Raw genomic sequence first — 20,825 nt, forward strand, 5'->3', positions numbered from 1 at the left:
CAGCCATTTTGGGACTCTTCAGCCGAGTCACACAAAAAAAAAAAGGGGGCAGGGTGCAGTTATATATATATATACACACACACACACACACATATATATATTTCATTTTATATATATTATTAAACATATATATATATATATATATATATATATATATATATATATATATACATATATATATATATATACATATATATACACACCGAAAAAAACAAATGTTACAGGCACGTTATAGTTAGGTTCTGAATTTACTCGTACAAAACCATAGAAATTCAGCCGTTGTAGTTATGGTTAACACAAGTAACTATAAGTTGCTCCCACCATGCACAGTTTTCGCATCAATAATTTTATTGCAAATGTTTCAGTGAAAAGCTCAATGATGTCATAGCAGTTGTCATCAATCATGTAATATGTGGGGTAATTAGCTGTGCATGGCGAGGGCGTGAGTTACAGTAACCTTAGGGAGTGAGTTATAGTTACTTGACGTAACCATAACTATAACTGCTGAATTTCTATGGTTTTATGCAAGTAAATTCAATGAATGGTTGCTTGAGTGGGTCTCTGTATGGGTGCATGAGTGTCTGAGTGGGTCTGTGAGTGTGCAAATTCTCTTTTTTGCTTGTTTTGTGATATTTGTGAATTTGTCACAACGTGACACAGGGGACTTTGCTGAGCATCACGATATTTTCGCGAATACTGCATGTGGTGAAAAAATGTTTTTCTTCATTTTAAACTCATAATATGACCCTCAAACACCTCTATATACCACCCCTAGGGTCAGAGTACCTCCACCCTGACATATTATAACATAATTCTTGTTTGTTTTCAGCCCCATGCACCGTGCCCCATTAGATAAAATGGCTGGCACAACTTTCTGTTCGGGTTGTGGCCAGCCCATCACGCCATTCCCTTTGGCACGTGCAGTTGTGATTCTTGCAAATTTGTTGCAAATTCTTCGCGACCCTAGATTTGCATATTTGGGTTTCCTTTAATATCTTGAAAACTACTACATGGATTTACACCAAATAAAAATAAGCGTGATCTGTGGACGAAAAGCTACCATTCTACCAAATTTGGTGTAATTCCATTCAGCCGTTTGGGCTGCAGGCATGTCCAAAGAATTAACCCTATGGGAATTAACATAGGAAACACACTTTTTTTTACCACCCTTTTTCTCAGCCCACACTTGACAGATCACCCTGAAACTTTCCATGTACAACAATATCCTTGGGCACACTTTTTTTTGTAAACTTTTGTGAAGATTTATCAAACAACGTCGGTGATCTGCGGTGTTTGGCTCACCTCTTCTAGGGTTACAACCTTTATCTGGAACCCTGAGTCACCGGATCAAGTCTTCCATCTCCTTGGCAGATCCATCTCAGAGACAATGTCTCTGGTGTGGATCTGCCTAGGACTATTGAAGGACGTTTCTCTAGAGGCCTAGATGCATCCTGGGCAGAAGCACAGGGCGTCTCTGTTAATGACACCTGCATAGGCCAACCTTGGCTGCGTCTTTGACCTTTGAGAACCATTATCATTTGATTTTGGGTATACAGGATCGATTATCATTTGGCACTAGATTGTTAATAAATGAGTCAAAAGCTGGCTTGAATTGAGATGCTGATTGTTAAAGAGGACTAAGTATTGCACTCTGCTTTGGCGTTTTGTATCTTATTTTCCTTGTGCAGATCCAAAGCTGCTGGAAAAGCTTCAGCATTTCAGCAAAGGACAAGGACAAGGAAGAAGATAAAGAGGTATGTCGAGATTACTTACCATCTTACCAGTATTCTCTCAGTACTCTGATTGCATCTTCCTCGTTAAGACCTTTTATTCCCACTCTCCTCCTGTGAGCCTAGCTTTATTTAAGGCTGGGTTACATTACACGAGGGGATCTATGGGTTCTTTATGGGCTGCTTCTAGAGGGAAGAGGAATTAATAGAAAGCAGAGTTCTACATTATGTGCTATAGGAGCGACTGCTAGAGAGGCTGGTCTCCTGCATTAATGAAGGCATGTACCAAGGGAGAAGAAATCAGAGTAATATAATTACCAGAGGTAATCGAGGGATTATTATTATTGGTGCAAGTATACACGGAAGAAGAAATGCAAGAATGTTATTTGTGAAAATGTGAATAACACTACGTTGTAACCTCAGTGACATAGTGGCTTTCTAGAGGAAAAGACTCAAGACATGATTTGGAGTATGACGGGTGGCTGACCGGCCGGCTATGTGTGTTACGCCTGCTCAGCAAAGTTTTTTGTTTTTCAAAAATAAGCTGAAAAAATGTCAGTGACCGTAGTGCATAGGGAATGTTCTCGCTGTGCGTGGAGGCCATTAAGTTATTGCTCTGCTCAAAACTGCCATGCCTCTGTTTCAGTCTAAAAACAAAAAAAGTAAGTTTCCTACAGAGTCAAAAATGTAATTTATAATTTGTGTGTGCTCAGTAAAGTAAAGAAAACTGAATAGTTATTATCGAAAATATATCATTTCGAAGTTAGCTGTATTTGGTTGGACCCACAATGACTTTTTCAGTAGTTCCTAACCCTTAATGTACTCCTTCTAGCATGCAGTTTAGCCAGTAGCTAACCTCTAAAATGTTACTGGATGTTTGTGAAAAGGTACTAAAATGGCATTTGAGTTCCGAGCTCTCATTTAAAGCACTTGATCCTAAAATGTTACATTAAAACATCTCCTATTAGGTAGCAGGATACACCCTGTGAGAGGGTGATAGGTTGCATGAAAGAGGATCAATTAAAAGTAACGGATAAATAATTAGAACTACTAATATGAATTATGCAATTGTGCTACTTTCTATTTTATTTTTTTTAAATAAAATAATGGCGCATTTTGTAAAAAGGGTCATTGGTAAGCGATGTGTTCATCCAATTTAGCAAAGAAGTCTGCAGACTATAACATCTGGATCAACTGAATGATTGCTTTATGCCCTGTTATACATGTTATATAAATAATTAAACAAAAGCAAAGAAAATATCTCATATAGCTGAGTTAGTAGAGTAGTTCGTTTTTTATTAAATGAAATATTCCTTGTGAATGTTGCTTTCCCTTTGCAGTATGTCTAATTGAGTTTTTAGTGCTCATCAGACTAAGCATACCTTTCCTCTAAAAATGCTCAGTTTTTGTTAGAAATGGTGACTATTCAGTAAAAGCCGTTTCCTTCTTTTAGATCCCATGGTGAATATATAAAACCCAGAGAGTCTGGGTTTTTCGTGGACATGTGCATTACCAGCAGGGCTCCAGATTTTTGTTGCACATCTGCTCTTTCTTCCTTTGTTTTATTTGCTGTTGGTAAACTTCACCTTTTTCACAGTTGCCTCTTGAGAGCTAAATTGAGTCTTGCTCTGTATCTTCCTTGTGAGGTTTCTGCTTTACAGGTGGTTATTGTTCTTCTTGTTTTGAAGAGCCATTAGATGTTTCTTTTGAAGGTGCCATATCACATTGCAGCTAGGTGAATAATAGTTGGAAAGGCCTCCAGGGTTTTCCATCAGGACATTGTGACATGGGCTGTGCAACTCGCACGGTAGGGCTATGAAAAGTAGACTACACAACGCTAGAAAGAAATTTGCGCAGAAATACTCAACTTCTCTTTGGAGGATGCAATTGAAGTTGTTGGACACAGGTAGCAAATGATCAAAAGATACATTAAAACGATCAAAGCAAAACGTTTCCAAGTACTGAGGCGTCTCCTTTAAGTGTGTGGTGTGACAAGAGAAGCCTTTGATTCTAAAGCATAAATCGCACAACTACAACAACTAATGAATGAGTGAGCAGACATATGGGACTGAGCTGGTGATTCTAAATTGATTGGAGAGATTTTGTGGGTGGGTGGGTAAATGAGTGAATATGAGAATGAGTGAACAGCTGGATGGGTGAGTGACTGCGTGGATAAACAAATAATTACAAGGTGAATTGATAATTAATGAGTGAGAGAATGTATGGACAGATGGGTGAATGGATGAGTAAACTGATGACTGGGTGTGTGCATGCACTGATGCCAACCACACAAAGCAGTAACGATGATGTTACAAAAACGATATGAACTACACGTATTATGACAGTGCAAACATTATACAAGGACTCAGCACCCTCATGCCAAGAATGCCCTGAATTATGACGCATTATCCCCATTATGTGAGTGCAGGAGGGGCTTCATGACAACAGTGAGTGAAATATGTACGAATTACCACCGTCATGCCAGTGCAAGCATAACGAGGAATTACTTTTGTTTGTGCATCGCCTCTGAGAGAGTCTCTTTGGGGGTTTCACTGCCATTCAGTACATTAGATGCTGCTGCTCTCAGTTTCAGAGCTAACACTCGAAACACTCCAACTATCTAGCTATTTGCCCAGTAGTCCATTAGGTTGATGTCCACAACAAGCACATTAGGATGTTCTGTTTTTTATCGTACATTGTACTTTTCAACAGGTCGTGCAGACTTCATGGCCGTCTCCAGCAAATATATCTCTGCAGCCACCCCCACAGGTTATATATGTCAGGCAATCATGATACAGAGATTAATGCACAATGAGATTTCTTTAAGAAGCTATTCACTCTTAAAGAAAAGAAAAAAGAGAAGTAATGAGAAAAGAAGAACAACAAAGAAAGGAATGAGTAAAAGGAAGACAAAAAATGATAGAAGGGAAGGAATGAAGAAAGGAGGACAAAGGGAGGAAAGAAAAGAAGGAGAGAGAGAGAAGGAGAAAGCACAAAAAGGAAAGTAAAACAGAGGAATAAAGAGAAAAAGGGCCAGAAAAGAGAGAAATAAGTACAGAGAAAAACTGTGGCAAAGAGAGAACAATGGGAAGCTAGACAGATACACAGAAAATGACAGTTAAAGGGAGAATAAGAGATTTCTATATCAAAGGGTAATCGTCAGTGATTGTATGTTGCATTTTATATTTATGTGCTTTTATGGTTTGGTTTTAAACCAAATAAAACTGACTTGACTGACTAAGATATGCAAAGAGAAAGAGAAACAAAAAAGAGAGAAAATAATTAAAATGAAATTGAAAGGAGATGAAAGACATACATAAAAAAGAGGAAATAAATGTGAACAAACGAAAGGCGTGAAATAGGAAGGAAAAATATTTATCGAAAAGAGCAAAAAAAGAGATGGAAGAAAGAATGAGAAAAAGGGAGAAAAGAGAGAAGACAATAAAATAAAGAAACAGAAAACAATGACTGAAAGAAAAATGGAGATAGAAGGAAAATGAAGAAATGCAAACAAAGAAAGAATAACAGAAAGGCATAAAGTAAAGAGAAAGCAACACATGAAGAAAGATATATAGAAAGAGAGACAGGAAATGAGAAAATAGGAGAAAAAGGAGAGGAGCAAAGATTAAGAAAAAAGTAAGACATCCAGAAGGAAAAAAAGGAGGAATGTGGGGGAAAAGAGGAGTAAAAGGAAGAAAAAAAGAAAATAACACAAGAAGGAGACATAAAGACCGAAGCAAATACAAAGGGGATGAAAAAAAGAGAAAAGAAACAGAAATCAGTCGAGGCAGTAAGAGACAAGCAATAGAGTACAGAAATAAATGGAGAAAGGTAGAAAAAGGGAAAGGAATGAAAGGATGAAAAAAACGAGAGAAAGCAATTAAGGGGGGAAAAACAAATGAAGAAAAGAGAGAAAGGGAATGAGCCACGCAAGACAAATATAAATGAGGAGAGTGTGGGCTGCATGGTCCTGCACTGTCAGCTTCCCATTCAGAACTAATCACACAGTATTGAAAGTGCTGCCTTCACAGAAGGGGAGTCATATATTATCAAACCAGCTGACACGAATCATGTGTGAGGTACTGAGAGGAAGCCTCAACATTATTGGTCGCTTGCATTCATAAAACACGAAAAGAGAGTACTGGGAGTATTGCTATCCCACACCACCTCCCAAGCAAAATCTATATAACCACTAAGGGTGTGGGGTAGTAGGGGATGAGGGTGAAGCTGGATCAGTGTTCCCTCAATAAGCAATATCAATTTGGTCGATTTGAAATACGAGACGGTGAACGCATGAATGAAGAGTGTCTCAGGAAAGGAAGACTGTGTTGTCCTGGGGGGGAAAAAAAGAGAGAGGGGGGAGTTCCCTTACGGACTAGGTGGTCTCACACACATAATAGTGTCTTGCTTCATCATTTGACCACCTAGCCCCACCCAAGAAAGATGATACTACTTGGGCGGACTCAACCTCTTGGTTAAAAGAACCAGAGGGAGTGCTGGAATTAAACTGACTGGATAAATTACAGGGATCCAGATGAGGTGGAGATAAAATTACCATACATGTCACTGATCGCTGCTAGTTAAGTTTGAATGGGGGTGCATGTTGGTAAGATTAAGAACAGGGGAGGAGGCTCAGTGGAGAATTATGTCTCTTAGAGTCTAAAAAGGAATACGTATGACCAACATGTTTCTGCCCTCTCAAAGTGCTGGTAGGTCAGGGGCATTCGTCAGGGTCTAGGATCCCGGAGCACTAACAATAAGTGAGGTGCTCAAATTGAATCATAAAAAGCCTACCTGAACAGGTGGTTCATGGTGTGGTAGGACTATAATGGCTGATAAATAAAACCATAAATTAATGAGGGTGAGAGGTGGCACACCGCTGCACACAACACAGCAAACAAAAAGTGAGAATATATGAGCAAAAGGTGAAAAGACACTCACACACACATGCACTAGTGACTTACCCCGGGGTAGGGGGCGACTAGCCTCTGGTCTGGGTAGCGCCGGGGGAGGGGTATTCCCTTGTAGTCACACTCTGAGGAGATGAAGAGTTTATGAGGGGGAAAAAAAACCAAAAGACAAAAAACAAGGAAGGAGGGAGGAAGGGAGGGAAACTAAGGTGGGGGGAAAAGAAACAAGAGAAACCTGCTCGGAGACTCCTGCTCTAAAAACTCTAATGGCAGCCCACTGAACATTAAAGGTAATTGGAGACAACCCCAACTCCAAACCACCTCTGTGAATGGTAAAATTATTACTGCATCACACTCCCAAAAAACTACAGATTTAACCCCCCACCACTTAAGCGAAGAAGCCCTATGATGGTCGAAGGCTGCCTAGTGGTCTAGATTTGAGAACAGAGGAAGCAACATCATCTGAAACGCCAAGCCTTCTCAGCCCCACAATTTAACCATTACACCACGAGTCACATTCTCTGAATTGAGAACGAAGAAAGGGGAAGTCAGTGGAGAGGGCATAGGCACACTGGAAAAATCGATTCTGGTTCGACTGACATCCAGCAAACCAATGAGAATCAAGACTTCAAAGGCCAAAACGTAGCTACTCGTATCAGTCTCAGGAGACTAGCCCACAAGTCTGGGAATTACAGGAATATCACTTCACGGTAATCCTTCAACCTAGTACATGGAGTAAAACTTTGGGAGCTGAAAGCTGTGAGCATCAACAGATCTATCAAAGGAGGCCAAACGTAACACACACCTGATAATATATCTCCTGAGAAAGACAAAGATTCTCAGATGGGAGGGTCACTCAACAAATTTGCTTGAAAACTGTTGACTCCACTTATGTGGACTGCCCTTAAAGAGAAAAGATTTTCTTCTGCCCAAAGCACTGCTGAAAAAGCCACCACTGCCAGGTCTCTCAGCCGTACCTCCCTGACAATTTTTATTAGTTTTGGTCGCAGTATTGTTTGTCCTCAATAGAACTGCTTTGCCCAGGGCAGAATTCCTGAAAGATTAGAGGGCTTGAAGGACAGTGCTTAACTTCTTCCAATTGCATAACCAATTCTCATTCTCTTTCTTACTAAGCCCTTGGGCTTATAGTGACCCCAGCATCAAATCCCAACTGTAGTTTAAGATGTCTGTAGTCAGCACAACTGGATTTGGAAACAGAAAAAACACCCTTTCTATGTGAGATGGAACCAGCTAACATTACATCTCTTGCACAATGTCCACTAGTATTCAATTATTGATGGCAAACTGATAAGATAATGGGCCCAAGCAACACACTTAAAGTTCCTATGCACCATAAAATTAGCAGCTTTGAGAGTTATAGTTTCCACCTTGGTACATCGCACAAGGTACTTAAAACAGTGTCGAAGAAAAAACAAATAGGTATTTATGATTAAAGAAGAAAATATCTAAGGAGGTTATCCATTAAAGTAGCATTGCTTCAATAATTAAATCTTTTGAATTCCCTTAGGGTACTATCAATGCTGTCTAGACATGGTGCACATCTGCATTAATTAAGCTTAATTTTCAGGGCTGCTCAGTATTCATTTAGAGATGTTTGATGATAAAGAGTCTCTGTTACACTTCATTAGTTGTGTATATAGTATGGCTTTCCTAGAGAGTGTATTGTGAATACATGAATGCCTACACTTTCGGGAGATTAGCATCAGCATGTGTGTTTTAGTTGCAAAGGTAGGCAGTTATCAATTATTGATGTTAGCAAGCAGGAGGAGAACGGCAAAGAGAAAAATAAGATGTTTTAATAAACACAGAGCTCTACAAATTCTGCTTTCAAGTAGTTGGTAAAGGAAACATGACAATATAAAATGTGATGCAAACTTAATGCATCCAAATCCCATTTTTTTCTGTAATTACCTTTGTTGGTTTATTGAAAAGGCATACTCCACCACCACTATTTAAAAATTCATGGTACTCTTCAATATTACACTTGGAGAATTTGTTAGGAAGATAATATCTGCAAAAACAAAATGCAAAAAAAAATAGTTTAGCAGTTTTCTTTTTGTTTAACAATCATGCCACTGAAGGAATTACTGAAGAATTTGCTGGATTTGAAAAATATGATTTTCAAAATCAAATAAAATGATTAAATTATTTAAAAGTTCATCTTAAAAAAGAGTTCTTAATATTTCCTAAAACACACTCAAATATCACAGAGGAAGACCATAAAGACCACAAACGACCCCCCACAAAGCTTTCCATTTGTCAATCTTTGATCCCATCACACTTGTAAGGGGTGCCCTCCATTAAAATATTATCAATAAAATATAGACATTTGGTGTACTGAGAAAGATGGAAAGAATGAATAATTTTTTTGTGTCAATTAATAAAAATTGGTACAAAACCCAATAAAAATCCCATGTTATTTGATGTGTAAAAAATGTAACCAACTATTAAAATACTTACATTTATGCAACCTTAATATTTAAAAACCAGTAAATACAAAAAAAAGTCTCTGGGACATAACCGAATGAGCAAGTATGTCCCCCTCCCCAGAGTTAGGCTTTGATGCCCAGTCTTTTTATTGCTGGGTGCGAGATGTTTACTGAGGAAGATAGGCAAGTCACAAAGGGGTTTTGTTTAAATATGTACGTCTATGTTTAAGATTACAACAATAAAGCTAACTGCCACAAATTATATCTGCCAATATTTTAATTTTTCTACGAAGCTAATTTCATACAATTTTGTTTTCTTTTTCAAACAAGCAATCTACTACAGGAATTTAGTTTTGTGCATCAAGAAAGCAATTCCATCCTCCAAGAGATTAAAATTAATAATTAATCTACATTTTGGGGGATTAGTTTCAATGGATATGACTCTACTAGGACTAAAGATCACATATGATGCTGGTGGTTTACCCACACTGGAGGCCTTCTCCTCACATGCATAGACATTTTGCACTGTTAGGTTAGGTTACCTACAGGGTGGACTCCTCACATTAAACCTTCCAGTAGCTACGTAATACTTCATATGATGTTAGCTCGCAACCTTGAAAATACTAAACTGATGTTCACCTAATTTGCCATTCATTCATTCTTTTGAAAGTCCTCAAAAAAGTTAAATGCCTCAATTCTATTTTAATCAAGTATCAAGCTTTGATATGTGACATCTCCATCTTTAAACTACGCGGTCATATCCTTGTTTATCGTACATCATCCTTTACTGAACAAATCTTATTGACTCCAGAACATATATACATAGATTGATAGTGGGGGCCACTTAACACATGTAAAACATAGTTGGGTCTCATAAATAAATGACAATTCATCCATGGGATATAGGTGTTTTTATAAATCATTTCTTCATAACACTTATAGAAGGAAGTAGACAATCCAAAGTGTTTACCAACACTCAGTAACTCAGTAACACATCTCATCTGAGTTAACAGTTCAATGAAAGATATCAAGAACTTTTCAAACTTCACTGGTCTCTAGTAAGCTCTCTTAAGAGAATGTTCCCGGCCTGCAGGAAGTTTAGAACAGGTTGGAGAAAATATCAGTTGCTTCATAGGGATAGTGTAATCTGTGGGGACATCCTGGAAAGGGAAAGGAATCATGTGTAGGAGTGGGTGTAACTCTTGTAATATGCTGTAGCATAAGATTAGGCACAAGTATTTGAGGAGCGTAACCCGGCATCTAGAGTTTTTTTCTTAGAACAAAATGCACCCTTGCGTTCAAAATGGTCCACAGGATGCATTTTTCACTCACAAAACAGTAATAAATGCAACAAAACAAGAACAGCAACTAGCAGCCCCTGTGCTCTGTTTCTGTATTATTCGGTATCCATTCATGCCGCAAATTACTCAAAATTACGCAAGCTGGTATAATCACATACTTTTCAGTCATTTAATGTCACAAGAGTAACACAAATAATGGAAACTGGTCCATTTTTCCAGTGTAAGTTTAAATTCGCCCAGGCTTAATCACAAGGAGGACAGAGGGATAACCCACGAGACACACGGGGAAGACCATGGTGCAGTACTCCAAAGGAGAACTGTGAAGACAGAGGAGGAAACTGAGTTACACCAATAAAGGTTCTACTGTTACAGCTGTCTGACCCTTAACAAAGGTTGGCGGGGTGTGTAACCAGTGGACAGGAAGCATGATGGTACATATCAAGGGAAACATTTATTAGTACTGCACCGGTATGCAGGGGCAGATATGTCACAGGGCTCATTGCTCTTGCTACAGGGTAGCAGGGCAGTCTAGGTAGAGTCTCTTGCATTCCTACGGAAGTCAGTTGGGCTAGTCATTAACGCCAATGCCGAATATGACATATCCTTAAAAGGACTGAGACTTATTTTTATCCAGTAAGAATGTTTTTATTCTTTTTAAGTAGAGTCTGGGTATGATGTAGCATTGTGACCATAAATGAATACTGTAACATTTCGTAGGTCAAAAAGTCAACAGATCCACCCCACTTGTAGTAACAGTGATAGCCCCAAATCAAGTCTTAGGGTTTTTTTTTAATTCTTTTAGGTAGTGACAATTCTTATAGCAGTGAACATTATGTTTTTTCTTGTTGCACTTTTCTTCTTGTAACAGCTAATACGTCCCACTCTCTTGTGGTCTGTTGAACTGTGGCTTCTCCAAGACTGCAAAAGAGGTCATTCAAAAGATGCATGTGTTCAAAGTCTCCACAGATTTAATTTCCATTAAATGTAAATGTGCATACACTCCAGTATAGTAAGAGAAAACAGAGCGAATGTATCAAAGGGAAAATGTGTACAGATGTTGCATTATAACAGTTGTGCTGTGTACGACCTTATACATTGAGGAATTATACTCAAATGCAGACAAATACACCTACACCAAGGGATGTGAGGGATAATTTCTAGGTATTGCAACCTATTCATCCTATTATATAAAGGAAGTTACAAATAGAAGGTCCTCACTCAATGAACTCATAAAAGTAAGGCAAATCATTCTGAGTAGTCCCACGCTTGGCACATGGCGATTCTGAAAATTAATAACAGGCTATAGAAGATTACATAACCTGGACTGAACTCACAGAGGATGTCACTCCACCAACAATGTGTAATATTCTGCCACTTCATATACGTACATGGTTGTCAGCTCAAAAGGTTATTTCCTTCGCCAGTAGGAGGATGATTGAAGTGTATCATGCCCATTTTCAACCAAAAAAGAAGTCTGGCTGCGATATGGGTACGTGATTTTTCACCATTGCGATAGACTATAAAGTCCAATTAACAAAAAAATGCCACTTCAAAGCAATATATGGGAGAAAAAAGGACTAGTGCAGCTAGTGCAGACAAGCAAAGAAGCACGGTCCTTGATCATGCAGCCAGCACTGTTGATCTGAAGAGAATCCTAAGTAAATTGTGAGTGCACCACTGGATTAGATTTTGACTGCTTCTGCTTTTATTGTCTGCTTAGTTAAGCAATATTTTCCTTTTCTGGTTAAATGTTGTTCATACAGTAATGTACTCCTTATTCAATTTCTCAAGAGTTAGCCTCTATGCTGCCATCAAGAGCATACAATGGGTGAGAACAAAACACAAATAACGGCGGAAAAACTGTGAAAACAACCAAAGGAGCATCATAGTAAAGATGACTAAGGACTAAGATAAAATGGTGGTATCCATCACACATGAAAGAACTCCATAGAATGTGAGTCAGCCAGACCCATGGAAATCCATACCTCCGCCATTACCTACAATCAAAGGTGCAGAAATATCAACAGCTGTCACCAGTAGAGTCAAGTGCAGTTCAGAACACTCCTCATTGAGACAAAAAGGCACATGAGACAGTCCACAGACTTCTAAAGCACACAAAAGACATCCATGAGTCAAAAACTCATGTTGACAGCAGCCACCCTTAAGGTACGACAAGGGTAGTACACATCATGTGTATTCAATCATGTCCCAGCAGCACCAATCCATGGGCAAGGGGTAGGGCACAGATGGCTTCGGCCCTGGATAATGAGTCACCAAGCTACGCCTCATTCATCCAGCTGCTGGAATAAGGAGAGGGGACTGTGTCTGAGCCGAGGTCATTGACATCCTCTGAAAAAGCTGTAGCACCAGGACAAAGTAAAGGCACAGGACCAGGAGCAGGCAAGGTGTGAACTAATGGATGTAATAAAGATAGTTATGTAGAAGAGTGTGAAGGAAAAGGGCCTGATGGACTAAGTGAGACTGATGTATAATGAGGCGTCTTCTTAACTACATGGGGGTCTCATGGACATACAAATGAATGTATACAATTGGGTGCCAGGCACAGGAGACAACATAACAAGAATTGCGAATAGAGTTTAAGGGACCCATGGTTCAGATGAAGGGTTATAGGTAGTTGGGAACTTTTGAATGCAGTTTGTAACTCTTGTTTGAGACATATTATTTTCTTTGAAACATTAAGGACAAATAACCCATCTCCAAAGAATAAAGAGAGCATTTATCACCACTTTTCGAGAATATTTGCTTGAAGGCCAAGATGGAGTACAAGGGATAGTGTAAAAGACAAAAGGCCGTATCATATTAAGTAAGCACTGGAAGGGTTCATTACAGACACAGACACAGCCAATGTTGGAGCTGATTGGTGTTTAAAAAAAACTGAAGATCTGGAGCAACACAATTTTGCTACCTTAGAGAGTGGTGAATGGCGGCTTCTCACTAAAACTTTAAACACATTTGACGCTTTTGGCTCGGAATATAGCTGCATATGTTGACTTATCCAAAGTAAATAAAGTAAACAACAGAACATACTACAGCAACATATGCAAAGCAGCATACAACATAATTAAAGCAAGCATTTACAGTGCAGCGGGTCTCGCATTTCGTCGAGTTAGAGCTATTAGTGTTGTACACTCGTAACTGGACTTTTCTTTCCACATTAATTGGAAAAAAACAAGCGCCATTGCGCTGTGTAAAATCCAGCGCGATCGTTCTGTGAAATAAAGAGAAAAAGTATTCCATAAACCATACGGAAAACACAGAGCCTCATATGTTTTTAGTAGTGGGTCGGTGCGCTCAAGGAGGGCTAAAGATCGGAAAAGGCATGACGTATGCATGCCTTTCACTAATGAAAGCAAGCAGATTTTCAAAGGCAAGCCACAAACCAATGAAAGTGGCTGACGTAGAATGGGCTTGATTAGAAGCCCAAAGAGAGATTGCAGCAGGATCAGAGCGTTTTGCGCTCCACCCTAAAATCAGTGCACAAAGCAACAAACAGTCCAAAAAGAATACAACATAACAACCATTGTAAAACACATTGCAAGGATACAGAAGAAAAAACAATAGTGCATATCACCACCATAACAAAATGCCACACAACAAATACACGCAAACATTCTTGTCATCATTACCACCAATCGAAATCTGCTTTTAAAATACGGTGGTAAAAGCTGTATGCACCAAGCACTCCCTTTACTTTTCACCAAAGACATGAAATAGTGCCAGTGTGACCTGGCCCCAGTAAACAACTTAAAAATGTGGGAAAACCATTAGACGCCAAGTAGCGACAGAAAGGTGTGAAAAAGTATATGAGGAAGAAGCTAAGGAGGTTTGTGTGTGGAAAAGATTCAGTGGGAGGAAATGAAGCAGAGCAAGTGGCAAATTGGGCTCAGTGGAAAGAAAGCATAAGTGTCTATCACTGTGGCATGGAAGGTATGCCATATGACGTCAGTAAAGGAACATTTAGAGGGAAGCGAGGTGTGAGGGAAATTTAGTGAGACATGCAGGAAGAATAGGAAACAAATGAATTCACTGAGGGAATTAGTAGGTAATGGGACAAAGCAGAAAAGGAGCAAGAAAAACGGAAGCTGTACATAATTGTTGAATTTATGTAGACAGCTTTGAAAAACAGGTGGTTCTCCATGATGATAACCCTTTCCTGGTGCAGATCAAACTTTGGAAACGGTATACAGATGACATTGTACTCATCTGGACAGGCACCAGAGATGCGGCCCTCACCTTCTCGAACTGGCTCAATACAGCAAATCCCTTTCTAAAATTCACTATGACTATCGGCGATAACCAACTGTTTCTGGATCTGCTTATCTATGAAAGAAATGGTTCTCTGGTGACAGAGGTCCACCACAAACCTAAAGACCACAACAATTTACTACAATTTCAGAGCTTCCACCCGAGATCCCTGAGGGAGAACCTCCCCGTGGGAGGGAATTTTTACGCCTGCGACGGAACTGCTCGGATCTATCAGACTATAAAAAACATGCCAATAATCTGTCTACTAAACTACAAAAAAATGATTACCTCGCATATCTTGTCAAGAGAGCAAATAAAAGAGCACGGAACAACAATAGAGACCAGCTGCCACAACCCCGTGAAAACAAACCCAAGACGGAACAGATAGTGTGTGTGTGACTACGTTCAACCCACTATCTAATAAGATCCAGAAAATTATCAGAGATGATTGGAAAATCTTAACATCTGGTGGCCTCCCGTTTCAGCAACTGCTGCATGCCTTTAAAAGAGCCACCAATATACGTGATATGGTGGTCCACACAAGACCTACCATGAAACCTCCAAACAAACAGCCAACACTTTGGCATTTACCTCCCCCAGAAGGCCACCATCCATGTGGCAAGAGCAGCGTGTGTAGGTTCACACAGAAATCTACCACAGTAGACCTTGGTTTAAAAACATCATGGGTGTTGAAATCACTTACAAATTGTAACAATAAGAATGTAATCTATATGATCAAGTGCCCCTGCCAGCTCAAATACATCGGAATGACAACGAGGAAGGTCAGCACTCGCATTTGTGAGCACAGGAGCACTATCCGGTGTAAATGTGATGCCACAAAACTCACAAGTCACGTTATTACGAATAACCACACTTCAGACGAATTGAAATGGACTATTCTAGAGCAATTGCCTCCCACGACAAACAACATGTCACAGAAGTTACTTTACTATGAACAACGCTGGGTGTGGAGACTACGCACGGACATCAGTGGACTAAAAGACGATATCCTGTGGTCCTCACTTAACAAATGACTACATCCCTATGACATACACCAGTAATGAGGGTTCTTGACCTTTGGATCCTTATAACATAATACCACCAACAACTCCCAGCGGGGTACCTCCTTTTTTTCTCTTTCTCCCTCCTCTTTTTTTCTCTCTTGGTTCCCTTGGCCCCCCTTTTTTTTGTTCTTCTTTCCCCCCCCAAAAAAAAACCCAGCCTGCCCTTGTCCCTTCTCTTCCTTTTGTATTTTTTCCCCCATTCCCCTTCTTCCCCCCTTCTGCTTCTGTTTCTGTCTTCTTCCCCTCACCCTTATGTTGTCACCCTCTCTCTCCTTGAGTTGTCTTTCTCCTCTATTCACTCCTCTCTTTTCTCAATTTCCTTCTTTTTCCTATTTGTCCTCTTCTTCTCTTTTCTCGCTTTTTTTTTTCTCTTAGGTTCCCCTTTATCCCCCAAGTTTTTTTCCCCTCCCCTCCCTCTCCCTTCCCCTTTCTTTTCCCCCACCCTTCTTTTCTCTCTTCCCCCCTTCCCTTTCCCCCTCCCTCCACCTCTCCTTCTCTGCCCCCCTCTTCTCGTTTTCTCATCTCCCCTCTGCGGGGGGAGCATACTTTACTTCCATTGAGAGGCTGGGAACGACACTTCCCAGCCTCCCGTGCGCATCGTGGCGTTGCGTGTTCTACACACGCAGACGTCACGCGGCTCGCCACACCTCGGTCTCACGGAAACCGGTCCGGCCGGCAGCGGTGAATACGCAACCTGCGCAACGCTTCATGTTTGAATTCTCTTGGGCTTTAAGTACCGCCGTCACACTGGACTGTTTACCTCAAGCGGTCCAGTGAGGGGACGGACCAGGCGAAGATAAGATCTTTTTATTTGTGTGTTTCCTAAGCCAGTGGCCCACACTCTGCCACGGGGGTCATGTTAAGTTGTTACTCTTTTGTATTTATTTCGTACTTACTTAGCTCATCTTACCTTTATCCGGATGCTCACTCGGAGTAAGATTGTGATTTATATATGATCGCTGAGCATGTTGCCCATAGTTGTAGCTTAGACCATGCCCCCTTCCTTGTTCTTGGGACCATATTTAAACGCTACGTGGCAGAGTTTTATTGCTGGTCCACTCCCCAGTGAGCGCAGCTTTTGGCCAGCCATTCACCTTTTTATTACCTTGTATATACTTACTGCCGTCCTATCCTACTTTCTCCCTTGTCCTTAGTGTGTGACTATAAGAGGACACTCCCCCTCCTGGAGTCCTGGGGCAAGTAGCCTTTAGGTTTGGGGTAAGATGTTTTCCTCTTGAGATATGTGTTACACACGTTTACATTGCATGACTTTTGCTTGCTGTGTCACCCTTGTGTGTGTTTTGCTGTGCAGTGTTGTGTGTACAAAAACGTTAATTTTGTTTCTGTTTCACTTAGGCCTACGCTAGGTAGTTCCTCGCTGCAAGTAGGCCACATCACTTCTCACAACATTCTACCTTCACTCCCATTGAGTGGAGTAGGTTTTCTTTGTAATGCATGACTTTAAGGGATCCTAGGCCCTGAAGAATGCCCCTAGACCTTCCTTGGCTCATTGTAGAGGGCAGAAACATGTTGGCCATTTATTTTTAGATAGGTGACCCAGTGAGTCCTTATTCTCACAGAGGTGTCCCATCCCAGTTTTCAAAACACCAGCAGACTCCACTATTAAAAGTGTATTTTTCACACAGGTGACTGTCTAGGTGTTTTTATATTTACCCTAGTTCAGCTGGATCCCATAATTTCCAGAAAGTGAAAAAATGTACGCACTCCCTCCCGTTCTTTTAACGGTGAGGTTGAGTCCGCCCAGGTGGCATTGCCCTACCTGGGTGGGGCTAGGTGGTCAAATGATGAAGCATGACACTATATAGTGTGTGAGACCACCTAGTCAGTAAAGGAAACACCCCCCATCACTTCACGACCATTCACAGCACTCATACACCAACCACTCATCAAGAGAGTTTAAGGAGCACCAAGGTACCTCCCCCTGGGTGCAGCTCCTTATTATAAGTGAACCCCATACTCTTTTGTGTCATTGGTAACAATTAAGACCCTCATTAGGACTGAACCAGTAATCCGTTTTTTCCTAACATGAGCAAAACTGGATTCCCCAGTGTATAGAGGACTAAAAGGGATGTGGATCCCCAGGGAACACCGGGCCTGGTGCTCCTGATACTCCCACTACGCCCTGGTAGTCCCGATTCTCTCATTGTCTACATGACACTAGGGGCCAGATGTATCAAAGGATTTTGCATTCGCAAACGGTGCGAATCGCAAAATTCCACCGTTTGCGAATGCAAAATTGCCTTCCATGATTTATGAAAGGAATTCACAGTGCAATTTTAAGGAATAGCAAAAATAGCGATTCCTTAAAATTGTGATTCCAATTAGGTAATCGCAAATAGGGAACTCCTATTTGCGATTACCTATTCACATGTATCATCCATTTCCTAAATGCAAATATAGCATTTAGGAAATGCAATTACCACAAACTCAAGTTTGGTGGTAAGCATGTGCAATTTTTAAAAATGCATTACAAATTCACTTTTAAAAATGACATGTAGCGCACACATGCCCAAGCATGTCCACAAATATTTTTTTGTGGTGCATCAAAAGGGGCCTTAGGCCCCAGCACCCTGGGGTTTGCATTACTGGGATTAGCATTACCTAATTTGCGAATTCCTGTTAGGAATTCCTGTTAGGAATTCGCAAATTAGGTAATGCAAAACCATTCGCACCTTTGGGCCTACAGGCCCATGGGTGTGAATGGAGTCTCATTCCCTAATTGTGATTCGGTAATAGCAATTGCAACTTTTAAGAAATCGCTGTTACCAAATCGCAATTTTCATACATCACATTTTGCATTTCTTAAATAGCCATTTCTTAAAAATCGCTATTTAGGAAATGCAAATGGGGATGATGATACATCTGGCCCTAGGTCATTTATAATGAGAGCGAATGAAGTTTGGTAGAGCAGATACTGCAGCGGGACCTGTTAAAAACCCTTAAAATTTGAGAGGCAGTTCAACTTGTGAACAAAGAAAATAAAGCTAGGCTTTGAGAGTGAGGCCCGCATCCAAATTGGGAGCCAAAAGTGGCTTTAGATTTATCGGGAACAGATGCTTTTATCCAGCAGTTTTTTCACATGTGGTACATCACTTACTTCAAAGAATCTCTAAATTACATTCTATGTTCCCTGTTTATCAAAGGTTGCCCTACAATCATTCCTTAAATGAAACTCGTAAAACAACAAAATCAAAGTAAATACTTGGTAAATAGGCTGAATTGATGAGCTGGAACACTTTGCGATTCTATTATTTCCCAGCTCTTTCATCATTTGTGCTATTAGGCAACTAACTTCCCCTTCATTGTTTTACCTCAATCTCCCTGGTACATGACATTTAAACCTGCGGTTTAATGGACCGAGGCTGTGGTGGTTGCATAAAGGGCTGAAAGGGAACAGGATGATAATGCGCTGAAAGAGAAACTCAAAATAGAACATCTTGAAACACCACTCAGGATGATAGAAAATACCTTCATAAGGACAATGGCATATGTCACAGCAAACAGGCATTCCTTTGGCATTCGTATCAATGCCAACGCGCAATCAATGCATCAATGATTTCAACAGGCACTTGAGGCAGATGGGCCACTGCATCATACATTCTTCAAGGTTTCCACACATAATGTACCATCCAAAACATATTTTAACTAAGAAAGCAGAGAAGATAAATTATCTAAATCTATTCAAATGTTTGATGAACTGTCTTTTTCTAAAACTATTTTCTATGGAATAGTAAATTAAGCCTTTTTATGGGCAATTTGTATTGTATTGTTTTTCCCTAGCAGTATAATCCACCTGAAGAAGAGCCTTTGGGCTGCCTAGACACAGCTTTAGTTGTATGACAGAACTCACACGATCTATACAAAGCACAAGTCAGCTATCCTCAGCCAGTGGTTGTTGTACGAGTTATTCACATCGATTAGCTCAATATTCATGGCCATTCGTTCTTTTTAACTGCCATTCACCACTGAGGCAAGAACTGACCCACACTGAGATCCAAGTACATTCTCGACTGCCTCTTCAATGACAATTTGTGGCGTCTTAGCAGGCAATTAGTGCCATATTCGGGCCTATGTAAATGGGGCCACAGATATGCAAATTGAGACCACAAAATCAGAGTGCCTATCAGGGCATGGGGGCGACCACATCACAATAATCGGCAGTAGAGGAACGTCATCGTATATATCAGTTAATATGTATACTGGACTAATATGTCCTGAATTTTCCTTCTCATTAACCTATGAATGAAATCTCTGTTCCTGCTGCCTGTGATGAGTCACAAGTCTCTATTGCGGTAAGAGATGAATGCCCAGCTGATGGAAAGAGCTATTTCTACATACCCTAACAGATAGGAAATGAACAATGGACCAACCAAGCCACACAGGAAGCAAGTATCCAGTTCTCTATGGATGACCTGGCAACAGTGGTCTTATGCCTGCTGTCTTCTCAACACCAATAAAATGATATTGGATCCAAATTCATGAGCTAAAACTGGATTATTTTACAACGTGCAAAACAGCATATTTCATGGGTACTTGATTAGAATAAGATAATCGAAAACTACATATCTATACTAGTTGTCTGTCCACAATTTGGATGAGGTGCAATGTGATAATTTGCACACCAACATACTCCAACCAGTAAACTAGCAATGTCCCTGCAGGTCCCTATGGCAAAAACTTAAAGCGTTTCACGATCTGCAGTGTTATACAAACATTCATTGTCAAGCAATTTCCAATCAAAAATGAGAGGCTTACTCCCACTGTGACGCTTTTTCGTTTTTTTCTTCCTCGGTCTTTGCCATGTGTGGCTTTTGCTAGCAGTAAATACTTGAGGCAGAAGAATAAGCGCCGGCCTTCAAAAATAAGTTCCGGTGCTCAGCACCGGAAGCAATAAGTACAAATTAAGCACTGGAAAAGGGACAGCCTTACTTCTAAAAAGAATGGAACAAGGTAGGTGTAAGAGGAATTTAGGGATGGTGAGGAGGGGTTTAGGGAGGGATGTCACCCACCCACACAGGAGTAAGCCAATTACATCCCTCTGGCGGTGATTTAATGCAATTTACATTTTTGTAGTAAGTTTACA

General features: G+C 40.3%; 1 protein-coding gene across 2 annotated transcripts in view; it reads right to left on the minus strand.

Annotated features, from left to right (window-relative positions):
- ADAM22 (ADAM metallopeptidase domain 22) overlaps positions 1-20,825 on the minus strand; it is a 1,118,190-nt gene that overhangs the window by 270,295 nt on the left and 827,070 nt on the right. For both annotated transcript variants that reach the window (XM_069211564.1, XM_069211563.1), the window contains exon 15: positions 8,573-8,672. In XM_069211564.1, the coding sequence (XP_069067665.1) occupies positions 8,573-8,672 (100 nt within the window). The remainder of the gene's footprint in view (positions 1-8,572; positions 8,673-20,825) is intronic.

The sequence above is a fragment of the Pleurodeles waltl genome, chromosome 10, assembly GCF_031143425.1.
Source record: "Pleurodeles waltl isolate 20211129_DDA chromosome 10, aPleWal1.hap1.20221129, whole genome shotgun sequence".
NCBI lineage: Eukaryota > Metazoa > Chordata > Amphibia > Caudata > Salamandridae > Pleurodeles > Pleurodeles waltl.